This window comes from Hyperoodon ampullatus (genome assembly GCF_949752795.1).
Source record: "Hyperoodon ampullatus genome assembly, chromosome: 6".
Lineage (NCBI taxonomy): Eukaryota > Metazoa > Chordata > Mammalia > Artiodactyla > Ziphiidae > Hyperoodon > Hyperoodon ampullatus.
The window spans coordinates 70,466,160-70,478,245 of NC_136919.1; the positions used below are offsets into that span (position 1 = coordinate 70,466,160).

The 12,086-nt window shown below is 39.5% G+C and overlaps 1 protein-coding gene across 2 annotated transcripts in view; it reads left to right on the forward strand.

Moving 5' to 3' along the window:
- ERMP1 (endoplasmic reticulum metallopeptidase 1) overlaps positions 1–12,086 on the forward strand; it is a gene marked incomplete at both ends in the record, with an annotated part of 65,177 nt that overhangs the window by 21,544 nt on the left and 31,547 nt on the right. Inside the window, 6 exons of one of the 2 annotated variants that reach the window (XM_079706869.1) lie at positions 574–794; positions 4,006–4,180; positions 4,823–5,013; positions 8,740–8,892; positions 11,002–11,204; positions 11,774–11,889. In XM_079706869.1, coding sequence (XP_079562995.1) covers positions 574–794; positions 4,006–4,180; positions 4,823–5,013; positions 8,740–8,892; positions 11,002–11,204; positions 11,774–11,889 — 1,059 coding nt within the window. The remainder of the gene's footprint in view (positions 1–573; positions 795–4,005; positions 4,181–4,822; positions 5,014–8,739; positions 8,893–11,001; positions 11,205–11,773; positions 11,890–12,086) is intronic. The other variant, XM_079706870.1, reaches the window with a different exon arrangement.

The following is a 12,086-nucleotide window of genomic DNA, read 5'->3' on the forward strand; positions in this document are numbered from 1 at the left end:
AAAAAGTCTTGGCCACACTACAGACCAATAGCACACTGTTCTGGAGTATAAATGAGCTTCTTCTGGTTAAATTGGTCTCCTTCTCTATGTTTTGTACTCTAAGTTGGTGTGTGCTGTTATCAGATAAAATATTTAGCAGCAATTTAAATACTCATTTGTCACTGGTTATTTTCTCATGCTACTTCTATTCCTGTGTTAGCTTCTTTTAGTAAGATTCTATATGGAACTTTGCCTTCCATTTCTGCTGTTATTTCAATACACAAAGCATCCCAAAGGTGATGAAGATTAAGACGACCCACTTTTCTAGCCAGGAATATATCTGAACTACTCCTGAAGACTTACCTCTTTGAGTCTTTTGTACGCACGGACTCTGAGTAGATGTCAATACTTGAATCTTATTCACTGATACTTATCCTGTGTAGTGTTTAACAAACCTTACCCCTAGGAAACTTCAGTATTTTCAGTTACAATGGTGAATTTTGTTTTAATGTTTGCTCCTTTAATTCTACTGACTGGTTATGAAATTGATTTGATAAAGACGGTGATCTCTACTTTTTGTTTTCTCTCTATTAGCTGCTACCTACACAAAGGACTTCCTCTGTGGACTTGGCATCACTCTGATAAGCTGGTTTATTAGCTTGGTTACAGTTCTCATTATAGCAGTGTTCATCTCTCTTATTGGACAGTCTCTCTCATGGTATAACCACTTCTACGTCTCCGTTTTTCTGTATGGAACTGCAGCTGTTGCCAAAATAATATTCATACATACCCTTGCAAAAAGATTTCATTATGTGGTAAGTGTTGGGCATATTTATTGACTTCTTTTTGCTGCCTTCTAGGATTGAAGACAAACACAGGTGGGTGTTCCTTGTGATTGGCCTTTTGAGCTGTCAAAGATTGTTTGGCATGGCTATAGATAATTGACTCCCAGATCTGTGTTGACTTTCTGGAAGGCTTCTCATTCTGAGGGTAGCAGACTTCAAATGAGGTTATAAAGCTGCAAACAGTTTGGGGTGTTGGTGACAGCAAGGTATGTTAGCATAGCCTTTTGCCTCTCCTGACTCTGGGGTTTTTGTAACCATGCTCTTTAATCTACCAGACTTTCTTGGGATCACCCAATTATTTATATTTGAATAGCTCTGTTTTCCACTGGACTGTAAGCTCCTTGAGGGCATGGATTGTTTTGTTCATTGTCTCCTGTGCTTAGGCAGTGTCTGAAACAGCACTAACACACAGTGTTTGCTGTGTGAATGAACGTTGCACTTAAAGCTGCGCTTAAAGTTTTCAGTTTCCTTCACTTTTTTTTTTTTAACTTTTATGTTGTTGATGCAGATTCTGTCAGCATGCCTTTGTGGTCTGGGGGTTATACGGACACACTGCTAAGGAGGATAAGGGGAGGTAGATAGGGTTCCAAAATGATTTATGCTGACTTAAGAGAATATAGCCATATTGTTATGGTTTCAACTGTATACCACTGTATTTTGTTTGGTAAAAACAAAATTAGGTATTAGGGTTATGAGATAATAGGACTAAAAATAAATTACAGTGAGAGAGCAAGCTGTGGTTTCTGATTTTCTAAGAGAGTTAAAGGGAAAATCTTTTAGTTCCGTCATTTTCAAGACGGCCAGTGTACACCTGTTTTTTCGGGTTGTACTGCTGGGGATTAGAATGGAGACATGGAAGACTATAATACAGCATCCTTTCACAAGGATGTCTTTGGTACCTGAACCTTGGTCTCAGCTTCAGTTCATGTTGGGATATGATCTGAGGAGCCCTTCTGTGTTTTAGGCCCTATTGAAGAAAGGTTCTTTGAGATTAGCCATCTATTTATGGTTGAGCCAATGCTTGTATCTTAGTGGCTTCTGTCTCCAAAAGAGTTATACCATAGGGCTCAATTTCACATGCTTATTCTTAGTGCAATGGTATGTAACCAGTCAGAGCGTGGCTGACTGTCGTTGATACGGCATTGGGGTACAGTAGAGGGTAAGACAGAAATGCTTAGTAAAGTTCTATTTACTTTGACTGATTTCAGTTGTCTGATTACAAAACTTCGGGCTGAAGGCACAATGTAAAGAATAGTGTGTTTGGGCTTCCCTGGTGGCGCAGTGGTTGAGAGTCCGCCTGCCGATGCAGGGGACATGGGTTCGTGCCCCAGTCCGGGAAGATCCCACATGCTGCGGAGCGGCTGGGCCCGTGAGCCATGGCCGTTGAGCCTGCGCGTCCGGAGCCTGTGCTCCGCAATGGGAGAGGCCACAACAGTGAGAGGCCCACATACCGCAAAAAAAAAAAAAAAAAACAAAAAAAGAATAGTGTGTTTTATTTTCATTTCACAAATGGTCTTTGAGTATCCAGTGGGCTTCCATGCTAAGGCCTGGTACAGAGATTCAGGACATAGTCTTTTTCTTTGAGGAGCTCACAGTTTCATTTGGGGATGAAATGATGGGGAAACCACAGGGGTTTCAGTACATTGGGACGAAGTGAAGTAGAGTGATATATTCACAGTGCTGTAGGAATATAGGGCCAGGAGAGATGAAATTTGTTTGTAGAAGTCAGGAAGGCTTCATGAAGGAGGTGGTGATATTTGAACTGGGTTTTTGAAGCCTGAGTAGAAGTGTGCCAGATAGAGAACAGGTTGATGGGCAAAGGTGGGAATGTACAAGATGCATTTGGCTCACAGTCAATAAAAAGTTCAGTGTGGTGAAGATGAGGTTGAGAGGATAGTAACTGGGAAAGTAGGCCAGGGTGAAGTTGGAGCATGACCCTAAAAATCAGTGGGGCCACAATTTAAAATTTCTAAGCAGGATATTGAGTGCGAGAATTTGTGATTTAGTAGGAACACACTGGTAACAGTGTATAGAATGGATCGGAATGGGTAGGGGGACAATAGAGGCGGGGAGAGGGGAGCCAGGTTGGAGGGATGTGTGGACTTGGGTACAATGTGGGAACAACGTGAAACAGTTTCAGTTATTACAGTCTTCATTGTTGAGATCTTTGTTTTTAAATATCTGGGTGGAATTTGGCTTCAAATTGAATCCTAAGAATTATTTTATTCTTTTTAAAGACCATGACTCTTGATTAACAGTGTTGAACATCTAATTATTTAATGATGATAGCCTATCTTTCATTGTCCAAAGGAGGTTTGTCAAGTGAACTTTAACTTGTTTTGAAAACATGTGACAAACTCTTTTGAGCTCTTGAATTAGGGACCCTTATAACAAACATGCCCTGGACTATACAGAAATGAGAAGGCAGAGGAGAGAGAAAAGCTTAAATATACCTATTTCCATTTTGGTATTTCTGCACTAAAATTATAACTTTCATGTTTACATTAATAGAATCGCTGGTGCAGATGTTAAAATGTATTAAGTTCATATGGCAACTTTCTTCTGAAGAACTCAAGGTGCTGCACAGGAATCCTCAGACTTCAGAGCTCAAAAAATGTAGATCAAATTTTATAATGTGAAACCACCAGGAATCCAGGATGGGGGCAAAGTTGTGCTACAAGACCAGTTGGGGATAGAAAAGACTCAGGAATCGAGCAAAAAAACCCCATGGCTGTGTGCTCTGAAGGTTCTGCAGTTCTCAAGCTGTGCTGTTGGTGGCGCTGCAGCTGCCTTCACATAGGTCATTTCTCCAGTTTGCTTGACATTCCTTGTAAGTTGCATGAATAAAAGAGCTTACAGAGGTGAATGTTTTTAGAAGAGTCCTTTCTTCTATTTTAGAACATTTCCAAAGGTCTTTCAGCCCGGTGGAGGGAGAGCACAGATTATATACAAGTAATGATGTTTTTACCCCATCTTGTTAAATTCCCCTTTCCTGTGCAGTAATTTGAATTTATTACTTTATTATAGGAGGTAGCTTTGTCAGTGTTTACTTTAAAGTTTAAAGGATAGACCCTGCTCCAAACAAAATATAGCTTTTTGGAGCAGTGGAAGCTACACTACAATAGAAGATCTTTATGAATGGCCCATGAATGAGACGACTTGTATATTTTCTTTCTTTCAGAATGCCAGTGACCAGTATCTGGGAGAAGTATTTTTTGACGTCTCTCTGTTTGTGCACTGTGGGTTCCTTACAGCTCTCACTTACCAAGGGCTCTGCTCGGCATTTATTAGCGCTATCTGGGTGGCATTCCCATTGCTCACAAAGCTTTGCGTGCACAAGGACTTTAAGCAGCATGGTAGGGTATTTTTGGTTGTGATACAAATGGGGAATACCTTGAAATACATAAGATAAGGCTTCCAGGGACTATTTCCATATTTGATCTTTTTGGGTAGGCTTTCTAAATTGTTGCTGTTTGTTTTTTTTTAACTTTCAGATCACACAGATTTTTTTTTTTTATTTTTTATTTTTATTTTTTTGCAGTATGCGGGCCTCTCACTGTTGTGGCCTCTCCCGTTGCGGAGCACAGGCTCCGGATGCGCAGGCTCAGCGGCCATGGCTCACGGGCCCAGCTGCTCCGCGGCATATGGGATCCTCCCAGACCGGGGCACGAACCCGTATCCCCTGCATCGGCAGGCGGACTCTCAACCACTGCGCCACCAGGGAGGCCCCAGATCACACAGATTTTTATCTTACAACTTATACCTACCCCATCATTCTCACGTAAATGAGCACACGCTAATATATTACATATTTTGTTTTCTTATTTGTATTCTACCCTAAGTCAAAGTATTTTCTCTCACTAAGATAACATGTACCAAAAGGGCAAGAGTCAGAGCTAACCTAATTTCTGTTAGGTGCGAAGGTATACCAGGACTATAAAAAGCTGTTATCTCACTGGAGAATTTCAGAGATATGTTTTCTTTCTCTTTTTCTGTAGGTGCCGGAGGAAAATTTATTGCCTTTTACCTTTTGGGGATGTTTATTCCTTATCTTTATGCATTGTACCTCATCTGGGCTGTATTTGAGATGTTTACCCCTATCCTTGGGAGGAGTGGTTCGGAAATTCCACCTGATGTTGTGCTGGCTTCTATTTTGGCTGGTTGTACAATGATCCTCTCATCCTATTTTGTAAGGAAAAAAATTTTTTTTTAATTTCCTTCTTCATTTTATATATAAATACATGATGAGTTTTGTCATGCTAGGTCCTGTGAAATAGTGTTGATTCTACTCTTAAGCAAAATAAATGGTGAATGACTCTGCATATTGTGGGTTCGGTATGGGCAGAAACTGTAGAAGTGGGGGGGTTTGTTGTTATTTTTGCTTCCTCATCCTCCCAAATCCTCTGATTTTACTTCTTTTCAAATAGCTTTCAAACTACCTGAATTTGAATGTGTGGAACGAATACCAAGTGAGAATTGGTAGAGATTGCTTGGTGGTGAATTTTTAGTGTGTTTTGAATTTACTAATTAGAGGCAGATGTTAATAAATACGTGGTAGTTTCATTGGTGCTGTTAGAGCTAGTGAAGGAAGACTAATTCTGATGAGGAGTTTTCCCTTGTCGTTCACCTGCCTTGCTGCTGGCGCAGCCAAGGTCACTGATCGAGTCTGTGTCCTTGAGTGACATACACTTACGACACCCAAACATGCCTTCCTTTACCAAGTAATGAATACATGTTACGTACAGGCCTTGTCATTTTACTGTATCAGTGTTCTGCCCTCACAGGGAGAGTCCTACCTGTGCCATCCCTGCTTCTCCTCCCTGGCACTCTCCCGAGGGAAGAAAAGACATGATGCAGCTCCAGGCAGAGTTCTGCCCTTGGCGTGGTGTCAGCACTCTCCAGGACTCAGGCCTGGCTGCTCTGTTTTGTGGCTCTTTTCATTGCAGTCCCTAAGAGTAAGAAGTATTTATTGAATACCTGTAGGTACACTCTGGGATTTGAGGCTAGGGTACCAAATAGAAAAAGTAGCTATGACTATTATAGCTCTTTCCTTCATAGAGAGAATAGTGAGCTTTTTCACACTGATATAGTAAAGGGCATCTCATGTGGGGACTAGGGTCTAGGGACAGCAGATAAAAGTACCACGTGCATGGTCAGCACTGTCCATGGAAGTCCCTTAAATAGCAAATAAATAGCTGTATGTGTGACTGCGTATACAGCCCTGTAGAGTAATTCTTATGCACGCTATTGTTTGAGATCAGCTGTACTAGTTCTGAAAGAAATCTGAGCATTGCAGCCATTTTACTTTTATGATTTAGTCCTTACTGGTATTTGCAGGGATAGATGGAAAATTCTAAAATGTTCTTTGTTGCCTTCAGGGTTTACTTCTTTTGGTTTTAATATTAAGCCTTTACATCCTCTGTATATCTTAATAGATGGTTTGCTGTTGTGAGGACTAGAGGAGATGTAGTTTCATCACATGTAGATTCGGTTGTGATCTAGAATCACCCAAGTTATGAACTGGACCCCCCCCGCCCCCTGCAGTGTATTGAAATCATAGTCAATGAATGAAAGCTATTGATGCTCATAAAAGATCAGAATGTGGGGCATTTCAGTTCTGTTCCATAGGGAAGGGGACAAAATGAACCCTGAAAACTTCACTGTGGAAATTGAAAATGACCCCAAAAGCATGGAAATCTTGGAAACCATAAGCAAGTAGATTAAAGTTTATTACCTTCTAAATTACTTTTGGAGAGTGGCTCTTGGAATACTTTAATGTTCATTATAATGTGAAATAACTCTGCTGCCCTTTGGTGCTGTGGGTTATCATTCTCTTCGGTATTTTCTTATTTATATGTAGCTGTGCTACAGATAGTGGCTTTTTAATAGAGTGAGACTTTTCTCCTTGGGTAATGGAGAATTGAACCACAATGCACACTTCAGAGAGCTTGTCTTTTAGTCCTTGGGGATTTATTAAATATATTTGCTAGGAAGCAATTAAATTGCTGTCAAATGATCGGTTAACAGGTTTCCTGGGGTTACCCTGTGCTGGGGCCATCATGGTTGTATTGATTAAATGAGATTGCTGATAGGAGCAGGATCAGGAGGAGATTCTCAGAGAGAAACAGAGAAAGAGCCAGTGCACACGAGACACTTCACAGTCCCTTTTCATGCCTCTCTTCATTTTATTTCACACCCATTTCGGAACCTAGAGTGATATCAGATGTAACATTTAAGACAAAAGACAGTAAAATTTAATACAGTGGGATCCACATTGTCACTGAGGCCGTTCTCTTCTTCCTTCTCTCCCACTCTCTGATCACCTTCTCATTTATCACCATTACCAAACCTCTTCCAGAAAGTGGGTGGAAGAGGCAGAAGAAGAGCCTCATGACCTGGAGAAGAGAAAATTACGGATGTGGAAACTGTAGCTTAACCCGAAGTTGTAGGACAACTTTGGGTAGCAACAGGGTTGAGAATGGCAGGAACCACAGCATTATGACAGGGAGGTTTTATTTGGACCCAGACGACTTTGTATACCTAATCTTAACCAGTCTCCCAGTGGAGGCGAAACTTGTTACTTGGCAGGATATTTGACCCTGTTCTAAGGAGCCACATTTTAAATATTGTGACTGTCAGGAGAGCGAGGGACGGACAGGGTAACAAATTGTGTTTGGCTGACTCACTGCCATAAATCCTTGGGTACTCTGTCTTATTTCTGTCCTTCAGTGTAAAAACATTAAGATCTTCGACTTAAGACCAGTACTGTTTTGCTGGAGATTACCCTGGTTGGCATATTGTTACACTGTAGATATAAAATCTCTTAGTTTCATATAGTAGAGTGTATGGTAGGTTATGAATATCTGCTTAATTTTTCATTTTCATCTCAGTAAAAATATTTTCACATTTATGTTCTTCACTTTTCTACTTATTGACCCTGGAGGGTGGGCAATAAGGGGGAGAAGGCAAAAGGGGGAGCAGGGACTAGGTCATTGTTTCTCAAAGTGGCTCCTTCAGAACCCCTAAGGGATCTGTGGACATATTCTATAATCATGTGTCCCCCACAATTTTTAATTCAGTGATTTTATTACAATTAAAAAATTAATATAAGCATATGTAGGACTTCCTGGATGCCCATCTTGAGACTGAGCCACTTGCTTTTCCTGCCCTAGTTCAGATTTGTTATTTCGATTGTGTTGGCCTTGGTTAACTCTGCAGTGACAAGGGCAGAATTACCTTTTTTCCCTGCTTTCAATTTTCATAGTTTTTTTGGGTTTTTTCCAAGTGAACTATAAGTTGATTTACAATATTGTGTTAGTCTCAGGTGCAGAATTACTTTTATTGCAGTTTTTCCTTATGTGCAGGCCCACAGGCAGAGTCTTGAAGGTGCATCTAAAAGATGAATCCAGCACATAGGCACATTATGAAAGCATTATTAGAACTTGAGTTTTGTTGAAATAGGCCTGCTTACTTGCTTAAAAGCTTACCTCTGGTTCTTTAATAAAAGCCTGATGTCATGATGTTTGGTACAGTTAAATAGTGTCTGCTGTGCAGTTAACTTACAGGGTTTGATAGAATCGGAAATAAAATAAGGTCACGGTTTGACTGATGGTGGATGTACATCCTCTAGGCTCTTGGCTGAGCAGAGACACTGTCTCAGTTTCCTTTTTCCCTCTTACTGTCTGGCTGCCTGTCAGAAAGGCACCATCATGCAGATAGGGGCATCTCTCATTTATTTAGGCTCTGACTTGTGATGGAAATCCCTTATAATTAGTGCTTTGTGTACTGGGAGTTGGAGTATGGTAGCACATGCTGATACATGTCCTTTATTATCTGTCTGACAACACCTGTTACAAAGTAAAGTCAGTAAAGCCACCTTTCTGCCAATGGTAATTTTTCTATTTTTGTGTTTTAGATTAACTTCATCTACCTTGCCAAAAGCACAAAGAGAACTATACTAACTTTAACTTTGGTATGTACAATCGCATTCCTCCTTGTTTGCAGTGGAACTTTTTTCCCATACAGCTCCAACCCTGCCAGTCCAAAGCCGAAGAGAGTGTTTCTTCAGGTAAGAGGGATTTTGCGTGAGCTATTTGAGATCCTGGAGAGGAAAGGCTTATGGTGTTTTGAGCTTACTAGTCAACAGTGAAGCTCGAAACACATAGTGACTTTTCTACTGTTGACCTGTTAGTTGTACCTCGACTATTTTGTGTAAGGCAGTGAGGAAAAGACCATCAAGAGGCATTCTTAACAGCTAGAAACACTTCTCCTAAGAGCCTGAATCGGAAATGTCTGCTTGTTGTTCTTATTACTGTTCAAATTACAAAAATGTACCTACTTGGAAAAACGAGAGCAAATATGTATCATGGAATAATGAGCAGTCAAAAGTACAGATTGTAAAATTGTCTGGGGGCTGAGTAAAAATACGACCTCCTGTCAACTGGCAAAATGAAACAGATTCTTTAAAATGTGATAAGATTGATCTTAGGTAATGTTCAAGGTAATGTGATAGTGAAAATATAATAACTTAGATATTAATAAAATGAGATTTAGAAATTTCTTAGATTTCAGGTTTTTCTGCAAACTTTTTAGAGCTGGTGTGAAACAGGAAAAAAAATTTAAGTCACCTTATTTCCAGTCTTCCTCTCTGTTAGAGGGAATGGAGTGGCCAAACAGAAAAGCCAACAGTCGTAACCTAGATAATTATTCAAGGACTTGAGTAAGTAGTAATAATATATTTGAACTTAAATATGAGAGAGGAGATTTTGAGAAAGAGCCAACTATTCCTTGTTTTTGTTTCCAGTCCTGTAGGACACAGTGATACATTTTATGTGACAGATTTTACAGTCACATCAGTAGTCATTAGGAAAAGCTAGATTTTTATTTTTAAAAACTCCTTTTCTGATTTGTTTTGTGGTTCTCTTCTTCCCCAGTGCCAGAAGTTGACAAACTTTTCCTATAAAGGGCCAGACAATAAATATTTTAGGCTCTGCCAGCCATGTGGTCTCTGTTGCAGCTACTCTGTTTCTACAGAGTGAAAGGAGCCATAGACGATACCTGCAGATGAATGTGGCCATGTTTTAATAAAGCTTTATTTATAAAAATGGCAGTGGGCCATTTGGCCTGTGGGCTGTGGTTTACCCCTGCCCTTTGCAATCCTTTTTCTTTTCCTATTTGATATTCTTCAGGCTGGTTTCCGTTGTTAATAGAGCTTTTCCAGATGGAGCATGGTGCCTTTTCATAGAATTCTGTTAGGCACAGGTCTGTCATCTAGTGGTGAGCTGTGATTCCTATTTTTCTCTGCACATCAATTAGCATGTAACACCCCGAAAGGGAAATGTGTGTGTATTTCTTTTAGAATGTATTTAAGTCCTTTCAGGACTTTTAGGAGTTCTAGTTTTCATGTCTTTTATATCTGAAATAGTAGGTTTTCAGAAAAATTTTATATGAAATTTAAATATAGAAATATATTTGTAAGAAATAATAAAGTAATCATGTGAGTATCTATTGAGTTTAGAAGATCATTACCTGTACCTTAGAAAACCTCAGTATTCCCTTCTTGATCCCAACTCTTTTGCTCCTCTCCCTCTTACCACCCCCCAAAGTACTATCTTAAAGGTTGGAGTTAATCATTATTTTACCACATATGTATTAATTGCTAAACAACAACATATAGTTTTGCCTGTTTTTGAGCTTCTTACAGGTAAAGCCATACCATATACTCTTCGGTGGTTTGCTTCTTATTGCCCAACAGCATGTCAGAGTCTTCCAGGTTGATTTGTGTCACTGTAGTTCGTTATTTTTCATTGCTGAATAGACTTCTGTCATAGGATGATGCCCCAGTTTATTTGCCCATTCTACTGTTAATGGACATTTGGGTTGTTTCCAGTTTTTGCTAATATGGACAATGCTGAACCAACACTTTTGTACCTTGCAAGAGTTTCTCTAAGGTCCATATTCAGGAGTGGAGTTGCTGACTTGAAGGCTTATGCGCATGTTAACTTTATTAGGTAATCTAAGCAGTCTCCTAAAGTGATTGTGCCAGTGGTGGGTTCCTGTTGCTCAGTAGCCTCATCATTTCTTGGTATTGTCAGTTAGTCATTTTTGTTAATCTGGGGTGGGGATGTGGGTGAAGGAGTTGACAGAGTAGTTTCCTCATTAGTCTTGTTCTTTTCAGCATATGACTAGAACATTTCATGACTTGGATGGAAACGTAGTTAAACGAGACTCTGGAATATGGATCAACGGGTTTGATTATACCGGAATGTCTCACATAACACCTCACATTCCCGAGATCAACGATACCATCCGAGCTCCCTGTGAGGAGAACGCACCCCTATGTGGTTTCCCTTGGTATCTTCCAGTGCACTTTCTCATCAGGTTGGTTCATTACTTTTCTGCTTTTAGTTGGGGGTTAGTTTGTTCTCAAGTCCTATCACTGTATCAGTACTTTATTATTTAAACTGGTTAACACAGAAGTTGAGTGCTGTTTATACTATTTTTTTTAAAATAACACTGCAAAAGTTGTATTTCTTTGTGGGATAAAGCACTCAGAAGTTTTTTATTCTCCCCCAAATTTTGCTTTTTCAAATTAGGAAGTCTTTCCTCTAGAAAGCTGAATAGTTAGAAAGTGTAGCCCTCTTAACTGGTCTAACAGATAGCAAGCAGCTAAGCATCAATTTCAAATTGTTTTATTTCTGGGAAGTTTTTATGGTTTGGCAGTGAAGGAATGGATGAGAAGAAACAGGATGGGTAGTGGAATCAAGATCACCTAGGATCCTTAACTTTGGGAAGGTTTTATTACACAATAACCTGGGCCTCAGAGAAACTGACATTGTTTATCATATTTATCAGTTTATGTGTTTATTATATTCTGAGCACTTCCATGAATTATAGCTCAAAATCAACTAATAAAGCAAACTGAATATTGAAATTACCTTTCCAAATAGGAAAAACTGGTATCTTCCTGCGCCAGAAGTTTCTCTAAAAGAACCTGCTCATTTCAGACTTGTATCCAAAGAACAGACACCCTGGGATTCTGTAAAGCTGACCTTTGAAGCAACAGGTAAGTCATATGATAGATTTTTCTTCTCTGTCACTTCTTAAAAATTTTAATACGCATGTGTATTTTTTCCTCAAATATATAATAGTGACCAGCAACTTAGGAAGAACTTGGTGTTTTTAAAAGCAATTGAAGCTGGTTATGATTTTTAAAAGAAAATTTAATAGACTTTATTTTTTAGAGTAGTTTTAAGTTTACAG